The sequence below is a fragment of the Oncorhynchus clarkii genome, chromosome 2, assembly GCF_045791955.1.
Source record: "Oncorhynchus clarkii lewisi isolate Uvic-CL-2024 chromosome 2, UVic_Ocla_1.0, whole genome shotgun sequence".
NCBI lineage: Eukaryota > Metazoa > Chordata > Actinopteri > Salmoniformes > Salmonidae > Oncorhynchus > Oncorhynchus clarkii.
In genome coordinates this window covers 66,211,348-66,234,023 of record NC_092148.1, presented here as the reverse complement: position 1 = coordinate 66,234,023, position 22,676 = coordinate 66,211,348, and the positions used below count along the sequence as shown (strand labels likewise).

The 22,676-nt window shown below is 40.5% G+C and overlaps 2 protein-coding genes across 2 annotated transcripts; both read right to left on the bottom strand.

Annotated features, from left to right (window-relative positions):
• Positions 1–28: 28 nt before the first annotated feature.
• LOC139372204 (proline-serine-threonine phosphatase interacting protein 1a) lies at positions 29–17,029 on the bottom strand. The gene is made up of 16 exons (XM_071111993.1): positions 16,869–17,029; positions 15,261–15,361; positions 15,092–15,166; positions 14,934–14,968; positions 14,713–14,819; positions 14,218–14,280; positions 11,384–11,488; positions 10,859–10,904; positions 9,587–9,666; positions 9,298–9,396; positions 9,007–9,103; positions 7,621–7,708; positions 7,411–7,496; positions 5,254–5,363; positions 4,978–5,128; positions 29–2,463 (listed from the first exon to the last, which is right to left on the bottom strand). The coding sequence occupies exons 1-15, from the start codon at positions 16,896–16,898 to the stop codon at positions 4,997–4,999; spliced, it is 1,254 nt and encodes a 417-aa protein (XP_070968094.1). The 5' UTR covers positions 16,899–17,029; the 3' UTR covers positions 29–2,463; positions 4,978–4,996.
• Positions 17,030–17,174: 145 nt separating this feature from the next.
• LOC139377891 (reticulocalbin 2) lies at positions 17,175–19,949 on the bottom strand. Its single transcript, XM_071120547.1, is given in 7 exon segments — positions 17,175–17,197; positions 17,309–17,402; positions 17,774–17,888; positions 17,994–18,060; positions 18,063–18,176; positions 19,447–19,589; positions 19,858–19,949. Coding segments are annotated over 7 exon segments (648 nt in total).
• Positions 19,950–22,676: the final 2,727 nt, after the last annotated feature.

The window sequence follows — 22,676 nt, the reverse complement described above, 5'->3', positions numbered from 1 at the left end:
CGTGGAAATTACCACCAGGGAGTCATAGTCAAACTCAAATGAATCCTTCTTTATTATTAGCAAGTTGGAGAGGTTCCAACAAACTTTATGCACCATAGTACACATCTGTCAGGAGCTCTGCCGGGGCAGTCCCATTAGTTCTCTTATATACAGCTATACAAAAAAACCTACATAGGCATGGTTCATAGGGTTGGTTCCTGCATGTGACTGGCACCGTCTCCTACCTACATTTATAGAACTTATTCTGGGCGTTCTGACAAAAAGTCTGAAGAGGGGGACCATCTCCCCCTCATATCTCTAACCAGCACCTATAGGAACCAATGATTGTATGAGACAAGATGTACAATTAAAGGCTATCGCTTCAGACAAAAAAACATTCTGTATACTCCCTCCTCTTATCACTCTGTGATAATTATTATTACATTTTATTCATTTGGTTATTGCTTAAACTATCAAAATACATCATCATAAGTAAACAAAATTAACGCATAAAAACCACAGACACTTTCAAACCCTTCATTCTGGGTTGTACACTACAACTAGTAACTGATCCTTATTCCATACCCCTTACTTGTAAAACCATTGCAGTAGAATGTTTTAACTTTAACTGGATTTTTGACTTTGTCTTCTTCCTTCATGTTCCTAAGAGAGTGACTAGAACTATTGATAAATTATCCAAACCAAATTTAAAATAACAGTCCCTACTGCGTCACGTTGAGTCTATCACTTGAATTTAAGACCCTCAACTTAGTACACACTGGCAGAATGTACATTTACAGACAGGGAAATAAATATACAGCATGTACTACTAACATTGACATACATTATATTCATCTTATATTTCTAGCATTACATTTTCTCATCACGGCCCCCATTTGTCCCTGTGTTAATGACAAGTCAGTATCTCAATGCATTTTTTGTATAAATTACTATACATTTTGCAGTGTGCAGACCTCCAGAATCAACCTGATACCCCAAATAAAACTTTTTGGACAAGCATAAATCAATTACAGGCACACTTGACCACCCCCATCCTTCCCGGCACTCATTCTTCTGGTGTTTCTTCATTTTCTTCTTCAAATAGTGTTCCAGTTTGTCTTCTCAATGGCACATGTTCAAAGTGGATGGCCCTTGATAATGTCCCGATTCCAATATCTGGGAATAATCAGATTTTTCCCAAGCAGACAAATCTCTCACCTTTAGCCGCCACCACCATCCTTTACGGTGCATTAAGTCTTGTCCATTTTCCAACTAGTACACCAGCAGCAGGAGAGAAGTTTGGACGGGATCTCTCCATACACACTCCACGTGGACTCATGCTGCCCTCCTGAGAGAAAAGGCAGTTGATAGCTTCGACTAGATGCTGTGTACAGGTTGCTGGCTCGGACTCAGGTAGAAGTGGTGAAGGACAGGGCCATAGTTAATGCCATTGTCGCCATTAATTCAGCAGGTTAGAGGGGGTGAGGCTCACACTGTTCTCGGTCGAATTAACCCTTCCATGCATCTAGAAACCATCTATGGTCACATTCGCCATAACCCCGAGAGAGGACAAACTATTTACTGTATGACAAATTATTACTACTACCATTATTCTTAATACAAATTTCAAAGACAAAATCTCAAAGGGAATAACAACATACTGTTGAAACCAAATTGGCTTATACTCCCTTATCACATTGGCGACCTCACCGCCAGAGGGGCACTTAATTTAATGTAACAGCCCAGCTAACAAAAAACGTTCCCACAACTTTGGAGAACATTCCCTTAAGAGTCTCAGCAGACCATTAACTAATGTTTTCATAGGAATGTTCCCGTATGTGAACTTACCCAGAATGTGGTTACCATGTTCTCAGAATTTAAGATATGTTCTAGACATGCTTCATGGGAATGTTGTAAGAACATTCAATCAATCAAATGTATTTAGAAAGCCCTTTTTACATCAGCCAATGTCACAAAGTGCTGTACAGAAACCCAGCCTAAAACCCCAAACAGCAAGCAATGCAGATGTAGAAGCACGATGGCTAGTAAAAACTCCCTAGAAAGGCCAGAACTTAGGAAGAAACCTAGAGAGGAACCAGGCTCTGAGGGGTGGCCACTCCTCTTCTGGCTGTGCCAGGTGGAGATTATAACAGAACATGGCCAAGATGTTCATAGATGACCAGCAGAGTCAGATAATAATAATCACAGTGGTTGCCGAGAGTGCAACAGGTCAGCACCTCAGGAGTAAATGTCAGTTGGCTTTTCATAGCCGATCATTCAGAGTTAGAGACAGCTGGTGCAGTAGAGAGAGAGTCCAAAACAGCAGGTCCGGGACAAGGTAGCCCGTGCAGTGAACAGGTCTGGGTTCCATAGCCGCAGGCAGAACAGTTGAAACTGGAGCAGCAGCATGACAGGGTGGACTGGGGACAGCAAGGAGTCATCAGGCCAGGTAGTCCTGAGGCATGGTCCTAGGGCTCAGGTCCTCTGAGAGAAGAGAGAGAGAATTAGAGGGAGCATACTTCAATTCACACAGGACACCGGATAAGACATGAAAAATAATCCAGACATAACAGACTGACCCTAGCCCCCCGACACATTAACTATTGCAGCATAAATACTGGAGGCTGAGACAGGAGGGGTCGGGAGACACTGTGATCCTGTCCGACGATACCCCTGGACAGGGCCAAACAGGCAGGATATAACCCCACCCACTTTGCCAAGGCACAGCCCCCACACCACTAGAGGGATATCTTCAACCATCAACCTACTGCCCTGAGATAAGGCAGAGTATAGGCCACGAAGACCTTCCCCACGGCACAAACCCGATGGGGGCGCCAACCCGGACAGGAAGATCACGTCAGTGACTCAACCCACTCAAGTGACGCACCCCTCCCAGGGACGGCATGGAAGAGCCCCAGTAAGCCAGTGACTCAGCCCCCGGAATATGTTTAGAGGCAGAGAATCCCAGTGGAGAGAGGGGAACCGGCCAGGCAGAGACAGCAAGGGCGGTTCCTTGCTCCAGTACCTTTCTGTTCACCTTCACACCCCTGGGCCAGACTACACTCAATCATAGGACCCACTGAAGAGATAAAAAAGGTAGAGACCGAGTCTGCGTCTCTCACATGGGTAGACAGACCATTCCATAAAAATGTAGCTCTGTAGGAGAAAGCCCTGCCTCCAGCAGTTTGCTTAGAAATTCTAGGGACAGTAAGGAGGCCTGCGTCTTGTGACCGTAGCGTACCTGTAGGTATGTATGGCAGGACCAAATCGGAAAGATAGGTAGGAGCAAGCCCATTTTATGCTTTGTAGGTTAGCAGTAAAACCTTAAAATCAGCCCTAGCCTTAACAGGAAGCCAGTGTAGAGAGGCTAGCACTGGAGTAATATGATAAAATATTTGGTTCTAGTCAAGATTCTAGCAGCCGTATTTAGCACTAACTGAAGTTTATTTAGTGCTTTATCTGGGTAGCCATAAAGTAGAGGATTACAGTAGTCTAATCTAGAAGTGACAAAAGCATAGATTAATTCTTCTGCATTTTTGGATGGAAAGTTTCTGATTTTTGCAAAGATGGAAAAAAGCTGTCCTTGAAATATGCTTGATTAGTTCGTCAAAAGAGAGATCAGGGTTCATAGTAATGCCAAGGTTTTATTTGAGGTGACTGTACAACCATCAAGATTAATTGTCAGATCCAACAGAAGATCTCTTTGTTTCTTGGGACCTAGAACTAACATCTCTGTTTTGTCAGAGTTTAAAAGTAAACAATTTGCCACCATCCACTTCTTTATGTCTGAAACACAGGCTTCCAGGGAGGGCAATTTTGGGGCTTCACCATGTTTCATCGAAATGTACAGCTGAGTATCGTCAGCATAGCAGTGAAAGTTAACATTATGTTTCCGAATGACATCACCAAGAGATAAAATATATAGTGAAAACAATAGTGGTCCTAAAACGGAACCTTGAGGAACACCGAAATTTACAGTTGATTTCTCAGAAGACAAACCATCCACAGAGACAAACTGATATCTTTCCGACAGATAAGATCTAAACCAGGCGAGAACTTGTCCATGTAGACCAATTTGGATTTCCAATCTCTCCAAAAGACTGTGGTGATCGATGGTATCAAAAGCAGCACTAAGGTTTAGGAGCACGAGGACAGATGGGGAGCTTTGGTCTGATGCCATTAAAAGGTAATTTACCACCTTCAAGAGTGTGTTTCTTATACATTGTTTGTCTTCAGGAAGGCAGTGAGTTGATACACAAATGTTCTTGCAACATTCCCATGAAACGTGCCTAGAACATTCATATCTTATGTTCTGAGAACATGGCAACCATGTTCTGTGTATGTTTGGTGGGACGTTGATGGAATATTTTCCTAACCCACAGAAAACTGGACACATGAATGTTCTTGCAACGTTCTCATGAAACGTGTCTAGAACATTAACATTGTATATTTTTAGAATGTGGTAACCAGGTTCTGGGTATATTCTGTTTGACTATAAGGAAGGGAATGTTATAACTAACGCCAAAACATGCTAAAAAGGTTCTCTGAAGGTTTATGCCAACATAGATAGAATGTTCCCTTAACTAACGGAAAACTGGACACAAACATTAGGGGAACATTACGGGTAACATTACAAAAACATCCTCTCTCTATAATTGTTTGCTGGGAGGCTTTTAAAGTTCAATATTCTTGCACAATTTCTACAATTTCTATATCATAGGGAAGCAAATGTACTCTATTTGTGTAACAACTCACAAACTGTTGTGCTTGTAGACTCGAGAGGAAAGTAAAACAGGTAAGTGCACGTCTTTCCATCTTGATAATACATAAGTGAATAATCTCCATCATTAGATAAAACCATGGTCTCAGGTCAGTGACGTCACTCAACAACGCATATAGCCAAGACTGAGCTAACATTATCAGCCCTGTAAGGCTTAGAGAAAATGGTCAAACTAAGACATGTGGGGTGGGGGTATGCTATGTGCCCTATAGCCTTACTACTTGTGCCAAGGATAGTTCATTCTTTGGCCAGATAGGACCCAGGGACCAGTCCTGAAATGCCGTTTCTCTCCACAGTCCACCAGCCATCCATATCTTGTTCAATGACCACAACCGTCTCCCCTGCAAACATGGACAGCTCGTCCTCACCCTAGAAATGGACAAGGCCGGGTTAGGCAAGTTGTGGTTCAAATGTTACATAAACGTGAATCCACTCATTCTTAGTGTTGGCCTATATGTTGAATGCAGGGATATAGAGTGTCAGAGTATTCTGACCTGAGCAGCATAGTCATACAGAGCCTGGTACTCCTCTCTGCTTTCTGAGATGGTTGGCTGCACTTGCTGAAATCCAGGAATGGAGGCGTACACTCCATCTGATGTGTTGGCTAAGGATTACACAGAGGCAAGCAGATTAATCAGTTATTTGGTCAAGCCACTGGCAGTTTGAAACCTCATTACTACCTCTATTAACTGAACTAAAAGAGTAAGCCCATGTGATGTCGTGTCAGACCCTGCTTAATATTGCTGAAACAGATACTTTTATGCGAAGGGACAGTCACCCTTAGCGGCGGTGGCAGAAAGCCGACGTTTCTGTTTTTCAGGGATATGGTATTTTTAACCTAACTTCCGTTTCCCCTGAAAAACAGAAGTGGGAACTCCGCTCAGGCGTCTTTCTAGGCCTGCTACGTTAGGTTAAGGGACAGTTGACCTGCAATCAGATGGATGTTTGTGCCCCCTGGTCGTCAAGTAAATAGATTGAAAACCTGCATGATAAAGTTATGGGCTACTACTGTTTCCAAATTATGAGTGGAACAAGACTTTTCCCTTTTAGATAAACACAATGCATTGTTAAGAGGGAACATAGAAAAAAACATACATCACAATCATCGTCCTACACACAATGAAAAGTACCACAATTACTGTATTTACACTGAACAAAAATATAAACATAACAACATGCAACAATGTCAAAGATTTTACTGAGTTACAGTTCATATAAGGAAATCAGTCCATTGAAATAGATTCATTAGGCCCTCCCTACCTTATGGATTTCACATTACTGGGAATACAGATATGCATCTGTTGGTCACATATGCCTTAAAAAATGGTAAGGGCGTGGATTAGAAAACCAGTCAGTATCTGGTGTGAACACCATTTGCCTCATGCAGCGCAACACTACTCCTTCGCATAGAGTTGATCAGGCTGTTGATTGTGGCCTGGGGCCTTGTCCCACTCCTCTTCAATGGCTGTGCGAAGTTTCTGGATATTGGCGGAATTGGAACACACTGCCATACATGTTGATCCAGAGCATCCCAAACATGCTCAATGGGTGACATGATTGGTGAGTATGCAAGCCATGGAAGAACTGGGATATTTTCAGCTTCCAGGAATTGTGTACAGATCTTAAACATGAGGTGATGGCGGCGGATGAATGGCACGACAATATGCCTCAGGATCTTGTCCGGTATATCTCTTGCATTCAAATTTCCATTGATAAAATGCAATTGTGTTCATTGTCCGTAGCTTAAGCCTGCCCATACCATGACCACATGGACACCATATGGCACTCTGTTCACAACGTTGACATCAGCAAACTGCTCGTCCACACGACGCCATACACGTTGTCTGCCATCTGCCCGGTACAGTTGAAACCGGGATTCATCCGTGAAGAGCACAATTATCCAGCGTGCCAGTGGCCATCGAAGGTGAGCATTTGCCCACTGAAGTCGGTTACGATACCGAACTGCAGTTAAGTCAAGGCCCTGGTGAGGACGACGAGCACGCAGATAAGCTTCCCTGAGATGGTTTCTGACAGTTTGTGCAGAAATTCTTCGATTGTGCAAACCCACAGTTTCATCAGCTGTCTGAGTGGCTGGTCTCAGACGATCCCACAGTTGAAGAAGCCAGATGTGTAGGTCCTGGGTTGGCGTGGTTACACATGGTCTGCAGTTGTGATGCCGGTTGGATGCCAAATTCTCCAAAACATCGTTGGAGATGGCTTATGGTAGAGAAATTAACATTAAACTTTCTGGGAACAGCTCTAGTGGACATTCCTGCAGTTAGCATGCCAATTGCACACTCCCTCAAAACTTGAGACATCTATGACATTGTGTTGTGTGACAAAACGGCACAATATAAAGTGACCTTTTATTTTACCCAGCACAAGGTGCACCTGTGTAATGATCATGCTGTTTAATCAGCTTTTTGATATGCCGCACCTGTCAAGTGTATGGATTATCTTGGCAAAGGAGAAATGCTCACTGACAGGGATGTAAACAAATTTGTGCGAAGTAAAGTGAAATAAGCTTTTTGTGCGTATGGAACATTTCTGGGATCTTTTATTTCAGCTCATGAAACATGGGACCAACATTTCACATGTTACATTTATATTTTTGTTCAGTGTTGTTACAGTAATTTTAGCAGCATACATACCAGTAGGTGGTGCTAGTGGCTGTGAACTGTCATTGACGTTTGTTTTAGAGCCAGTCGATGAGTTCCCTTGCAGAAGGTTTGAAAACCTAAAAGTAATTAAACAGAACTTGTTTTGTTTCACATTGTAAAGATGTTGTTTTGCTGGTTACATTATTTCAAATATGCATTCTTGTAGTGCAACAACATAATTTAAAAAGAAGTGTCTCTAACCTCTTCATAACTCCTCCTACAAAGCAGGCACTGCCATTGCTGTCTGTCGAGGGCTCTCTCTCATAATAGTTCTCAAACACAATGGGAGCTGGGAAGAAACCACAGGCATTCAGCAAAGCAAACTCACCAAAGGCCTAAGTAAAATGTAAATCACAGAAAGGTGGGTGCACTGGAAAGTGCAAACACAGGGGGAACACATTATTTCTCCATGTGGCCACATACAGTGCCTTGCAAAAGTATTCAGACCCCTTGGATTTCTTCACATTTGATTGCGTTACAAAGTGGGATTAAAATGGATTTAATTGTACTTTTTTTGTCAACAATCTACACAAAACGGTCTTTTTATATATTTGAAAATAAAAAATTCATGACTAAAATAGCCATTGCATAAGTATTTAGCCCCTTTATTTAGGCAAGCCTAAATGAGTTCAGAATTTCACATTTGGCTCAGCAGATCACAAAATAAGTTACATGGGGATCTATTTTCAGATGGCGTTAAGGCGGCACGAGTGTCAAACGCATGTTAGTTTGCAATTTTGTCATGTAAAAACTAGCACACTGGCATTTTCCAGCTCTAACTCCAGGTTTGGCAATTTACCTGTCTTATATCAACTCGCTTGCACTCAGTTAAGCACAGACAAAATCCTAGAGGAAAACCTGCTTCATACCAGAGACTGGAAGAGGAATTCCCCTTTCAGCAGGCCAATAACCTACAACACAAGGCCAAATCTACACTGGAGTTGCTTACAAAGAAGACAGTGAATGTTCCTGAGTGGCCAATTTATAGTTTTGACTTAAATCTACTTGAAAATATATGGCAAGTTTTGAAAATTGCTCTATAGCCATGATCCCCAAATTCTTGACAGAGCTTGAATAATTTTGAAAAGAATAATGGGCAAATATTGTACAATCCAGGTGTGCAAAACTCTTATGGACTTATCCAACAAGCTTCACAACTGTAATCGATGCCAAAGGTGTATATAACGTGTATTGACTCAGGGAGCTGAATACTTATGCAACGACTATATTTTAGTTATGTTTTCATTATTATTACATATATATATATATATATATATATATATATATATATATATATATATATATATAAAAGTTTTTATTATTCCACTTTATTCTTCTATTCTTCCACATTATAGCGTATTTTGTGTAGATTGTTGACACATTTTTTTTTTTTAAATCAATTTTAATTTCACATTGTAACAAAATAAAATGTGAAGAATCCAAGGTGTCTGAATACACACTCTATTCTCATCAATATTTGAATAAGTTGACATTTAAAAAGTTCAGAGATAATATTGAAATGTTCAGACCTGGAACATATTCATGTACACAAACCAGGAAACTGGACAGGTGGTGTACTGTACTTACCTGGTGGACTTGAGCCAGTGCTTTTCATCTCAACAAAGCAGTCATTGTCTGCCGTGATGTTACACAGTTCTAGAGTTTTCCTCACTTCTTCATAACACTGAAAGTATATTTTGGGCACTGCTTAAACACATTAAATTGGTTTTCTTTGTTAATTACTAATCAGCTCTACAGCCCAGTTATAATCTAGTAGTTATTTAAGCTACTATATGGTACAGTCCATACAAATTCTGTATATTGTCTTACATACTGGATTACAGTACAACATGGTAAGGGAAGACAAACTTCACCAACCTCATCATCTTTGACACATTGCATTGAGAATTGGTTAGAGTGGACCCAGATGGCATTCCTCAGGATGTTGATACGATCTCCCTCCTGCTGCTGAAAGACCTGCAAACCAAATTTCCATTGTATGATTCATCTGTATTGGATGGACATCCCCTTTTTACAACAATCTGTGAACCAGCAGCTAGTCTGATAGCAAATATTTACATCATTTAAGAAATGTTTGTCTCATCGTACTGTTCAATCCAACTTGAATTCTTTCCTAGGACTAACATCAGAATATGGCTTAATGTACCTCACAAGTACTCTCGTGTGTAGTTTCCCATTCTTGACGAATCTTGTCTAGCTGATCAATATTTGACATGTATTGTTTTTCTGCAAACATAGAAAAGGTGGTACTCAGATAATACACAGTCCTTTATGTTTCTCTCATCTCACCTTTTATTCATTTTTTATATTACAAAACATACACATACAAACGACAGTATACAGAGACACACAAACATCAACGACATCACACCTGCCCAGACCCACCTGCTCCCTCATGCCCTCCATCTCCAGCGCCCGCATCACTCTCCGCCACATGGCCGAAAACTGAACCATTTTGTTTCTCTCGGTCACCCACACACTTTCAACATTTAGATAATAAAACATTTTGACCTTTCCATTGTGTTGATGGAGGATTGGTTGATTTCCAGTTTAAGTATACACACAAGATGATTGACAAGAAAAGTATGGTCCAACCCATCGGGTTTCTCACTGCATCCTCATATGCCATGTCTTTAAATATGCAGACAGACGGAATGAAAGTAATTTCACCACATTGTAATATTTCTGACTGCTAACTGTATAACTCCACCCAAAACCTTTGGACTTCATAGCTTTCTACACCTGCATTGCTAGCTGTTTGGGGTTTAGGCTGGGTTTCTGTACAGCACTTTGAGCTGACGTAAGGGCTTAATAAATATATTTGATTTGATTCCTAGAAGGCAAGGATTTTTGAGTCATTGTTAGTTTTACATTTAAGACATGATTGCCGTTGTGCTATAGAATTCGTGAATTTTGTCTCACGTAATAAATTCTAAACATTAATTTATACTGGATTAACCCTACATCTTTGTTAACTGTAATTTAATTAGTTATGTGCCAACATTCCCTCCATCTTGTGCCAATACCAGTTATTTTGAAGTCTTGGTTCCAATAGTTTATATTTTTTTCTAAGAGAGTTGTACATGTTTCCTTTAATGACTCCTATGCCGGAAGAATTTTTGAAGGTTTAGTGGAGGGAACAATATCTATGGCCTTTCGAAATATCATCTGCACATTAGAAGCCAATTCCAAGATTACTTGATGAAACAGGAACTGAAGTCATTGCACAACATTGCTAAATCTCAGCAATATGGGGATGAAAGGGAAACAAAACCAAGCTGTCAAATCATGCTGTGGCTTCTCAGCAATCTTGATTTCGAGGATCTTTAATTAGCCAAGTCATAGACTGCCTTTATTCATAGTTTTTTTTTTTTTTCTTTAGGAAAAGATAGGAGCTCACTAGCCTAGTATCCCATACCTGCCTCTGCTGCTGCCTCCCTGCACTGCTTAGACTTGTTGTGCACCTGCAAACAAACAGGAATGTTACTGTGACTGGCAGGAAACCATTGCATAAATGTCAGTACTAAAGAGTATGGAAATTATCTTCCAATTACATAATTGGAAATCCTTTAGTACGTCTTTAAAGAGGAAATGATAGAACAGAATTTCTATTTCAACACTCAGTTGAAGAGGAAAGTTGCAGTAATCTTCATGAACAAGGGTTTTTACTTAATGCCCCACACAGCAACAGTGCAGAGTGCGTGTTTCTATTCACTCTATGATGAAAGTCCAACATCCTTTGCAATACACATCCTTTGTAATTATTCAAACAACTCAAAACATGTACAGACTGAACATACAGTAGTTGTCGGTCAATCTTACACAAGTACTCAGAGGGAGTACTAATTTCATACAACTTAATTGTCTATTTCGAAGCCTTGTTCCCATTGTCAGGTAAGTAGATGTGTTGTCCAGTGTGGATGGGAAGAGTAAAATGATTTACCCTCTCAGCCTGCTTGGGTGTGGTGGTAGCTACACTGATCATCCTCTCAGCAACTTGCTCGGCCTCATCCGCCTCTCTGCACCTCTGGTCATAAGTTCTCTTAGACTGGGAGGGAAAGGACACACAGAAAGGGAACCTGTTGTCTGGTTTACAATACTACACAATGTACATACCTCCAATTATTAGATACTGACAGCTATTATTATTATTTGAAACTTTACAGGAAGTTGCTGCAAGATGAGGAACAAAGTACAATTGAGAGCGAGAGATGCATGTGTAAGCAGAGAGACTAAGATAAAACAAACAAAGCAGGATTTGCTAAGCCGAGAGTTACGATGTTTCAGAGGCGCTCCCTCGGCTTGCCACAGAATTCATACATCCAATTCATACATCCACTACATGCCCTATCTGGACACCTGCTCGTCGAACATCTCATTCCATTCTGGGAAGGCTCGCAGTCTGCGTTTCCAATTCATCCCAAATGTGTTTGATGGAGTGGAGGTCAGGGTTCTATGCAAGCCAGTCAAGTTCTTCCACACCGATCTTGACAAACCATTTCTGTATGGCCTTCGCTTGCACAGGGACATTGTCATGCTGAAACAGTAAAGGGCCTTACCCAAACTGTTGCCACAAAGTGCACAGAATTGTATAGAATGTCATTGTATGCTGTAACATTAAGATTTCCCATCACTGGAACTAAGGGGCCTAGTCCGGACCATGAAAAACAGCCCCAGATCATTATTCCTCCTCCACCAAACTTTATAATTGGCACTATGGTAGTGTTGTCCTGGCATCTGCCAAACCCAGATTAGTCCGTCGGACTGCCAGATGGTGAAGCGTGATTCATCACTCCAGAGAACGAGTTTCCACTGCTCCAGAATCCAATGGCGGCGAGCTTCACACCACTCCAGCCAACACTTGGCATTGCGCATGGTGATCTTAGGCTTGTGTGTGGCTGCTCGGCTATAGAAACCCATTTCATGAAGCTCCCGACGAACAGTTTTTGTGCTGACGTTGCATCCAGGGGCAGTTTGGAACTCGGTAGTGATTGTTGCAATCGAGGACAGGTGATTTTTAAGCAATATGCACTTCAGCACTTGGCGGTCCTGTTCTGTGAGCTTGTGTGGCCTACCACTTTGCGACTGAGTTGTTGTTGCTCCTAGACGTTTCCACTTCACAATAACAGCACTTACAGTTGACTGGGGCAGCTCTAGCAGGGCAGAAATTTGACGAATTTACTTGTTGGAAAAGAGGCATCCTATGACGATGCCACGTTGAAAGTCACTGAGTGCTTCAGTAAGCCCATTCTACTGCGAATGTTTGTCTATGTAGCTTGCATGACTGTGTGCTCAATTGTATACACCAGTCAGCAATGGGTGTGGCTGAAATAGTCAAATCCACAAATTTGTCCACATACACTATACAGTTGAAGATGTAAGTTTACATAAACATAGGCTAGAGTCATTAAAACTAGCTTTTCAACCACTCTATAAATTTCTTGTTAACAAACAACAAACAATTGTTTACAGACAGATTATTTCACTTATAATTCACTGTATCACAATGCCAGTGAGTCAGAAGATTACATACACTAAGTTGACTGTGCCTTTAAACAGCTTGGAAAATTCCAGAAAATGATGTCATGGCTTTAGAAGCTTTGTTACGCTAATTGACATCATTTGAGTCATTTTTGGAGAAATGTCCTCTGGTCTGATGAAACAAAAATAGATCTGTTTGGCCATAATGACCATCCTTATGTTTGGAGAAAAAAGGGTAAGGCTTGCAAGCCAAAGAATACCATCCCAACCATGAAGCACGGGGGTGGCAGCATCATGTTGTGGGGGTGCTTTGCTGCAGGAGGGACTGGTGCACTTCACAAAATAGATGGCATCATGAGGTAGGAAAATTATGTGGATATATTGAAGCAACATCTCAAGTTAAAGCTTGGTCGCAAACGGGTCTTCTAAATAGACAATGACCCTAAGCATACTTACAAAGTTGTGGCAAAATGGCTTAAGGACAACAAAACAAAGCCCTGACCTCAATACATAGAAGATTTGTGGGAAGAACTGAGAAAACATGTGCGAGCAAGGAGGCCTTCAAACCTGACTCAGTTACACCAGCTCTGTCAGGAGGAATGGGCCAAAATTCACCCAACTATTGTGTTACGCTTGTAGAAGGCTACCTGAAACGTTTGACCCATGTTAAACAATTTAAAGGCAATGCTACCAAATACTAATTGAGTGTATGTAAACTTCTGACCCACTGGGAATGTGATGAAAGAAATAAAAGCTGAAATAAATCATTCTCTCTACTATTATTCTGACATTTCACATTCTTAAAATAAAGTGGTGATCCTAACTGACCTATTTTTAGTAGGATTGAATGTCAGGAATTGTGAAAAACTGAGTTTAAATGTATTTGGCTAAGGTGTATGTGAACTTCCGACTGCAACTGTATATACAAAAGTATCTCCAGTACATATTGTGCACTCACATTTACACTGAAGCGTGTTATACCTCTACACTCTTTCCACAGCTCGTCTTTCTCTTCCACCCTCTCTCACAATGCTTATGACTTTGATGGCCCTCCTTGTTTCCATTTTTATCTGTATGCGCTTGGTGGTATGCCTTATATGTTTTGTGTATATAAGCAATTTACCAAAACCTTAAGGTTTTCTTGAACCATACTAACCAAAGGTTCTTTGTAAGTAAGGCTAAAATAACCCTGACACATTGAGCCCTACCTACCACAGACAAACATAACTATAAGGTTCAGGGTTTGACGTCACACAAATACGCATACAGATAAAGAAATGAAGGAACTGTGCTCACCTCCATTGTTTTCTTGTATAAAGACACCTTTATCTTCTGAACCTTGTCCATGATGCCTTCAAACTGAGACAGAGGAAAGTATACTGTGACTGATGCACAAATTGCTGATCAATTACAGATCAATAGTGGATGTCTGTCCTTTATCATGGAAAACAGCAAATGGTTATGAACATTTGATATCAAAGTATATGAATTAATTGTACAACATATCTAGATATTCACCACTATGAGCTAACAATAGATTGGCTTTAGACATGCAAAGTTTCAAAAATATGACCTGAGATACTAACTTACAGAAATCTATGTACTGTATCGCACTACAGTGTTTAGGTGGGGAGATTCACATTAGGTGGGACAACTCAAACCGTCCAGTGATCCTGGACACATTATAGGGTGATTATAGTAGCCACATTACTTCACTGTCTGTCAGATAGAAGTAAAAACTCCTGTGCAATTTCCTCATGTGGGTGAATACTATAAAGGTCAAACCAAAACCTTTTTTCTCTGCTCTTTCTGTCGCTCCCTGAACTGTTCCATCCTCTTGACCTCTTCCTTTAACACCCCAGACAGTTGTATGTGTAGGTTCCCAATGTTCTCAATTTCTACAAAACATGACATTTGACAACATTACAAATCTGGGATGAAGTAGAGTGCCGCTGACAGATGTTGCAACTGCATAGCTAACAGGTGGACAAGTGAAGTTGTGTTCTACTTACGGACTTTGAGTTGGTCAAGGGATGCTTTCAAAGTGCTGTGAAAAGAAGATAACTGTGAGAATGTGCAGATACATTCATTTCACACACACACCTCTCTCTCTTTCCACCAACAAGTAAGGCATTTGGTTTCCATGAATCCTGAGAGCAGAGCCACTCACTTGATCTCACAGAGTCCCCCTGCCTTGCGTGCAATCATCACCAACTCTTTGCCATATCTCTCTTCAGCAGATGCCCTACCCAATGGAAACACAATATTTCTTAATTTATAATTGTGGCGTAATATAATTTCATACACAATGTAGGAAACGCTTTGCTGACAACAATTACCTCATCTTCAAGAGCTCCTCCATATCTTTGCACATCCGTCGACCCTCACAGAGTCTCTGGATGAGAGCCTCATATCCCACATTACTGATGAAATCCACTCCCTACAACCATACATAATCATACCATTATCTTAGCAACCTCAAATAAACAAATATGTTTTAATATAAAGGTCCAAAGAAAGTCATTTTCAAAAAATAGATGCATCAAAGCAACTATTAATCTTTCAGCCACAGCCTTTATTGACACTTATCCAGCTTTGTGGTGTTTGGCAAAAGAAAATGATTTCATGGATGCTGTGTACATAATAGTACTGAATGCCAGTGCAGGTGAAAGTCATAAACATGTTATATGATACATCACTTTCAGAGGGATGTTGCTGGGCCCACACTGTATCACTCATACCTTACAGTACATACCACCCAGTTACCACAGGAAAACAACCATAAACAGTAGTTGGTCATCACGTACTTAGCAGTATCAGAAATGATTCCACTGTCAACCACCTTATGTATCAACAGCAAACAATTGAATGTGTTCTGTTAGCTGAACTTTGGCTTATGCATGATTGTGTACTATGTGAAGTCCAAAATAAATAAATAGATGTAGAATACAGAATGCCAAATACTGGTATTTGTATTACACAATATCAAACATAATTCAATGCCAAAAATATTTAATACAAAGTAATTAGAAAACATGTACAATAAGTGAATGAATTTCATGTGTTCATTTTCATTTGCAAAGGTTAGAAGGGGATTATGGTACTGAGCCTGTAATGCAAATCAACCCAGAAGTTGTCTGTGGCTTTGTAGTTCTGACAATGCATCACAGTCAGAAGATAGAAAACAGAAAGAGTGGGGAGCCTGGCCTGTTCACGGTTGGGTTCGTTTCAAAGGAAGCTCAGCAGGAAAGGCTTATCACACTTACCGACGCGCTGAAAAGAGCAATCCAGCTAAGAGAATGAGCTACAACCAAGTTGTGTAGAACATTTGTCAGCGACTATTTTACAAAAATGGGGCCTAGTTATTTAGATAAATTACATAATACACCAGTACATTTATTATTCCACACACTGAAGAGCAAGTTTCCACAAAAATAATTACTAATACATTTCTTAAACATAGCATCTGAAAAAAAGTTTTAGTCAAGAAATTGGCTGAGGCCATAAAACAAACACATTTGTAAACTACAATCTGAGAGCCAATGAGAAATACTATGGTTAATTTAGTAAAGTACTGCCTCTGAAGCGGGTATAATGTCTTAGGTGTTATGTCATCACAAAAACATAACAGCAGGTAGCCTAGTGGTTAAGAGCGTTGGGCCAGTAACCGAAAGATTGCTGATTTAGATCCCTGAGCTGACAAGGTAAAAATCTGTTGATGTGCCTTTGAGAAAGGTAGTTAACACACTGTTCCCTGGGAGGTCGTCATTGTAAATAAGAATTTGTTCTTAACTGACCTGCCTAGTTAAAGGTTACATTTAAAAAATAATAACAAAAAAATTGCCTCTGTGCAGTGCATTTCTAAAAATAACCTTAACCTATCTCAATCATAGAGATCATATGGATTGAGCATCAAAGTAGTTAGTCAGTATGTTAAAGTAACTCACCCAAAATACATCTTTGAATTGTAAAGTCATCTCAGCAATAGACCAAATATAATATACTCTGCGAGTGGATTCAGTAAAGAAAGCACTGATGGTTGTCAAAGCCAGTGAAGATGTACACACAGGAAACCCCCAGCTGGAACACAGGGCTTGGTTCACTAGTTTGACTCAAATGAGGAAGTGTTTTGGTGTGGTGTCAGCTACCACATACAGCCTGCATCTAAGCTAACATTTAAGTTGGTTGTTATTTGATAGATACTGTAAGTACATGCTTTTGGACATCTTTCTAAATATGTTTTATATAAATGATCATTCCAGCAACCCATCCTGCTCTAAAGTACATAAACAGACATTATAAAGCAGGAAAGCAAACTCAGAATTTACAAACCATTCTGTCTATCATAGTATGTTGAGAAAAACAAACAGCATTCCTCTGTGCTTACCATTAGTTCGAACATCTCCAATAAATTCACTTAGACTGATGAGCTCATCTTTAGCTGTGTCATATTCACTCAACACATTTTCATGGGCAAAAACCTAAAAGAAAAATGAACAGCAAAATATTAACCGCATCAAACGTTTCATTCTGCATCCTTGCTCATCTAAATAGTCTACCATTATCTTAGCAACCTCAAATAAACAAATATGTTTTAATATAAAGGTCCAAAGAAAGTCATTTTCAGAAATGATTCCACTGTCAACCACCTTATGTATCAACAGCAAACACTTGAATGTGTTCTGTTAGCTGAACTTTGGCTTATGCATGATTGTGTACTATGTGAAGTCCAAAATAAATAAATAAATGAAAAATGAACAGCAAAATATTAACCGCACCAAACATACAATTCTGCATCCTTGCTCATCTAAATACACACGTAAACAGCTTGTTCTGTGTAGAAATGTCTCACAGTCATGTGATCCACTTCAGATCGGTGTGTAAATGTGAGAAACTTGGTTAGGTTAAGGCCTGGTGTGCCATCCACCTCAGCAAAGTCAAAATGCTTATTTTATTTTAATGTGGAGCTAAAAAGGAAAAGATTGATAAGTACTGTGAGGTGTAAAGCATGTGCAATCCATATGTTGTCAACAATAAAATACAGGCTAACTGGTAAACTAAGGTGATCATACAAGTCTGAGAACTCTTCCCCTGGATCCTCCAGAACAGCATTCTCATCAATATTACTGACTCATTCAAGGAGTATTCTTCCCAGGACACAACAACGTTGTTGGTGTCAAATTCAGGGAAGTGCACATCTGCATCATCCAATGCGTATTTCTTGTAGACATATTGAACCAATAGCATGATCTCCTCTGTAGGGACAATCCATTACACATACAGTATCCCTACATTATATCAACTGAGTGAGTTTCTTTGAACAATGACCTTGAAATAAAAAATGAATCGCACAAACAAAATCTCGTAAAACAATATATATATATATTCGCTGGAAAAGGCAGATTGTTTATGGAATACCTACATATGCGTACAGAGGCCCATTATCAGCAACCATCACTCTTGTGTTCCAATGGCACGTTGTGTTAGCTAATCTAAGATTATAATTTTAAAAGGCTAATGATCATTAAAAAAACCTTTTGCAATTACGTTAGCACAGCTGAAAACTGTTGTCCTGATTAAAGAAGCAATAAAACTGTCCTTCATTAGACTAGTTGAGTATCTGGAGCATCAGCATTTGTGGGTTCGATTACAGGCTCAAAATGGGAAGAAACAAAGAACTTTCTTCTGAAACTCGTCAGTTTATTCTTGTTCTGAGAAATTAAGGCTATTCCATGCGAGAAATTGCCAAGAAACTGAAGATCTCGTACAATGCTGTGTACTACTCCCGTCACAGAACAGCACAAACTGTCTCTAACCAGAATAGAAAGAGGAGTGGGAGGCCTCGGTGCACAACTGAGCAAGAGGACAAGTACATTAGAGTGTCCAGTTTGAGAAACAGACGCCTCACAAGTTCTCAAATGACAGCTTCATTAAATTGTACTCGCAAAACGTCAACAGTGAAGAGGCGACTCCAGGATGCTGGCCTTCTAGGCAGAGTTCCTCTGTCCAGTGTCTGTGTTATTTTTCCTTTTATTTTTTAATGTTCAGTCTGAGATATGGCTTTTTCTTTGCAACTCTGCCTAGAAGGCCAGCATCCCGGAATAAGAACATGAATAAACTGACGAGTTTCAGGTGAAAGTACTTTGTTTCTGGCCATTTTGAGCCTGTAATCGAACCCACAAATGCTGATGCTCCAGATACTCAACTAGTCTAAAGGACAGTTGTATTGCTTCTTTAATCAGGACAACAGTTTCCAGCTGTGCTAACATAATTGCAAATGGGTTTTCTAATGATCAATTAGCCTTTTAAAATGATAAACTTGGATTAGCTAACACAATGTGGCATTGGAACACAAGAGTGATGGTTGCTGATAATGGGACTATGTATGCCTATGTAGATATTCCATTAAAAATCTGCCATGTCCAGTTACAATAGTCATTTACAACACTAAATGTGTACACTGTATTTCTGATCAATTTGATGTTATTTTAATGGGCAATACATTATATTTTCTTCCTTGTTTACCTGAGTTTAAATGTTTGTCAGAATCTGTATCAATCTTCTTCACGATGTCCATCATTTTTTTCCTTTGCTCAGCTGGACAATTAAAAAAAAATAATCTTTGTCCTAAAACCCAAGTTCTAGAAATGGAGAGATAGTGAATATGACTGAGAGGGGAAAACATTATTCAGATGATTATTCAAAAATGTAAACCTCAGTACCCAGCAGAACAGTGGTTTTCAACCAGGGGTACTGGGACCCCTGGGGGTATTTGCCCAATCCACAGGAGGTACTTCAGAAAACTCACGAGACCATAGGGTTACTGGTAAAATGCACATGAGGGGGTACTTTAGGGGTACTCTAGGCAGAGTAAAATTCAGTTGGTGGTACAGTAACCGAAAAAGTTTGGGTACCACTGCATGTCATGCTCAGTGCTGGTGGACACAATGTTCTTCATGATTGTGGGAGCTCTTTCCAAAGGCACAGTGCATCACAAGCAATACAATGGTTAAAACTGCATATTTCATCTATGAGGAAAAATGCATAATGTTACAGTAATGTTTGCATCTTTTGTAAGCTTAAAGAAGTATACAGCTTTAGAATGATTATATACTGTAATATGTTGTCTGATTCTATCCTACTATGAAAAACTGAAGACTAGCGCCACCTGGTGGTGGGCATTGACGAGAGTGAGTTGGGAGTAGGGGCACAAACAATGCATACAGTAGATACTGTAGTAGCTATATCAAACACAGGAGGCTAGTGGCACCTTAATTGGTGAGGCCAGGCTCGTGGTAAATGTCTGGAGCGGAATGATATCAAATATATCAAACACATGAGCTGTGTTCGAACACACATACGAACGTACTTTATACTACATACTTAATGAGCAAACTACATACTAAACTCAGCAAAAAAAGAAAGCTGAACATAAACTGAACAAGTTCCACAGACATGTGACTAACAGAAATTGAATAATGTGTCCCTGAACAAAGGGGGGGGGGGGGGGGGGGGGGGGGTCTAAATCAAAAGTAACAGTCAGTATCTGGTGTGGCCACCAGCTGCATTAAATACTGCAGTGCATCTCCTCCTCATGGACTGCGCCAGATTTGCCAGCTCTTGCTGTGAGATGTTACCCCCCCCTCTTCCAACAAGGCACCTGCACGTTCCCGGACATTTCTGGGGGGGGGGGGGGGGAATGACCCTAGCCCTCCCCCTCCGATCCAGCAGGTCGCAGATCCGGGATCTTCACTGGCCATGGCAGAACACTAATATTCCTGTCTTGCAGGAAATCACTCACAGAACGAGCAGTATGGCTTGTGGCATTGTCTTGCTGGAGGGTCATGTCAGGATGAGACTGCAGGAAGGGTACCACATGAGGGAGGAGGATGTCTTCCCTGTAACGCACAGCGTTGAGATTGCCTGCAATGACAACAAGCTCATTCCGATGATGCTGTGACACACCGCTCCAGACCATGACGGACCCTCCACCTCCAAAGCGATCCCGCTCGGTGTAACGCTCATTCCTTCGACGATAAACGCGAATCCGACCATCACTCCTGGTGAGACAAAACCGCGACTCGTCAGTGAAGAGCACTTTTACCAGTCCAGCGACGATAGGTTTGTGCCCATAGGCGACATTGTTGCCGGTGATGTCTGGTGAGGACCTGCCTTACAACAGGCCCACAAGCCCTCAGTCCAGCCTCTCTCAGCCTATTGTGAACAGTCTGAGAACTGATGGAGGGATTGTGCGTTCCTGGTGTAACTAGGGCAGTTGTTGTTGCCATCCTGTACCTGTCCCGCAGGTGTGATGTTCAGATGTACCGATCCTGTGCAGGTGTTGTTACACATGGTCTGCCACTGCGAGTACGATCAGCTGTCCGTCCTGTCTCCCTGTAGCGCTGTCTTAGGCGTCTCACAGTACGGACATTGCAATTCATTGCGCTGGCCACATCTGCAGTCCTCATGCTTCCTTGCGGCATGCTTAAAGCATGTTCACGTAGATGAGCAGGGACCTTGGGCATCTTTCTGAATGTGTTTTTCAGAGTCAGTAGAAAGGCCTCTTTAGTGTCCTAAGCTTTCATAACTGTGACCTTAATTGCCTTGCGTCTGTAAGCTGTTAGTGTCTGTATGTTCATTAATTGTTTATGGTTCTTTGAACAAGCATGGGAAACAGTGTTTAACCCCTTTACAATGAAGATCTGTGAAGTTATTTGGATTTTTACAAATTATATTTGAAAGACAGGGTAATTTGTTAACTATGCTAGCAAGAAGTTGCAAAGCAACAGCAACAACTTCTAGAAGACAGAAGAAGCGCTAGTACACTCAACTGAAAGGATAATGTTTGTTTGCACTATACTAAAATGACCTAATAGTATGTATAATATACTCATTAATTATGTAGTATAAAGTATGTTAGTATAGGTATTCGGACACAGCTCATGTATTTGATACTATTCCGCTCCAGACATTACCACGAGCTTGCCTTCAGCTTACAGACGCAAGGCAATTAAGGTCACAGTTATGAAAGTTAACAAATTACCCTGTCTTTCAAATATAATTTGTAAAAATCCAAAAAAGGGACGTTTCATTTTTTGCTGAGTCTATATGGTAATTTTAGTATACTCCAAGCGCAGTGTCCTTTCAGTTGAGTGTACTAGCATTCTTCTGTCTACCGGAAGTTGATGCTGTTGCTATGCAACTTCTTGCTAGCTCGTGGTAATGTCTGGAGCGGAATGGTATCAAATACATGAGCTGTGTCCGAATACCTATACTAACATACTTTATACTACATAATTAATGAGTATATTATACATACTATTAGGTCATTTTAGTATAGTGCAAACAAACATCCTTTCAGTTGAGTGTACTAGCGCTTCTTCTGTCTTCTAGAAGTTGATGCTGTTGCGTTGCAACTTCTTGCTAGCATAGTTAACAAATTACTAGCTAGACATCTTACGACTTCATTAGCAATGTACATTGACAACGCACAATGACTATACCACTTAGCTAAGCATGACGTGAATAATCAAGTCAATAAACGTTGGGTAGTTAGTTTGATAGCATATAGTTAATATACTGACAAGTTCGATGTATTAGTAGCCATAAGTAGCTAGCTAACATACTGGTACAGACAAGCAACTGTAACGGATGTGAAATGGCTAGCTAGTTATAAAGTTATACTGTTACACAACTACTGTAATGATATGCTATGTGGTTAGTGTAGCAAACAAATTGTCAGCCAACATTTCAAA

Excerpts from the sequence above, each read along its gene's own strand:
- LOC139372204 (XM_071111993.1), bottom strand. The coding sequence starts at position 16,898 with ATGACTTTACAATTCAAAGATGTATTTTGG. Across the intron at positions 14,969-15,091 it reads GGGGGACTCTGTGAGATCAA|CACTTTGAAAGCATCCCTTG; the intron begins GTGAGTGGCTCT and ends TTCTTTTCACAG. Across the intron at positions 5,129-5,253 it reads TGTATGACTATGCTGCTCAG|GGTGAGGACGAGCTGTCCAT; the intron begins GTCAGAATACTC and ends GTCCATTTCTAG.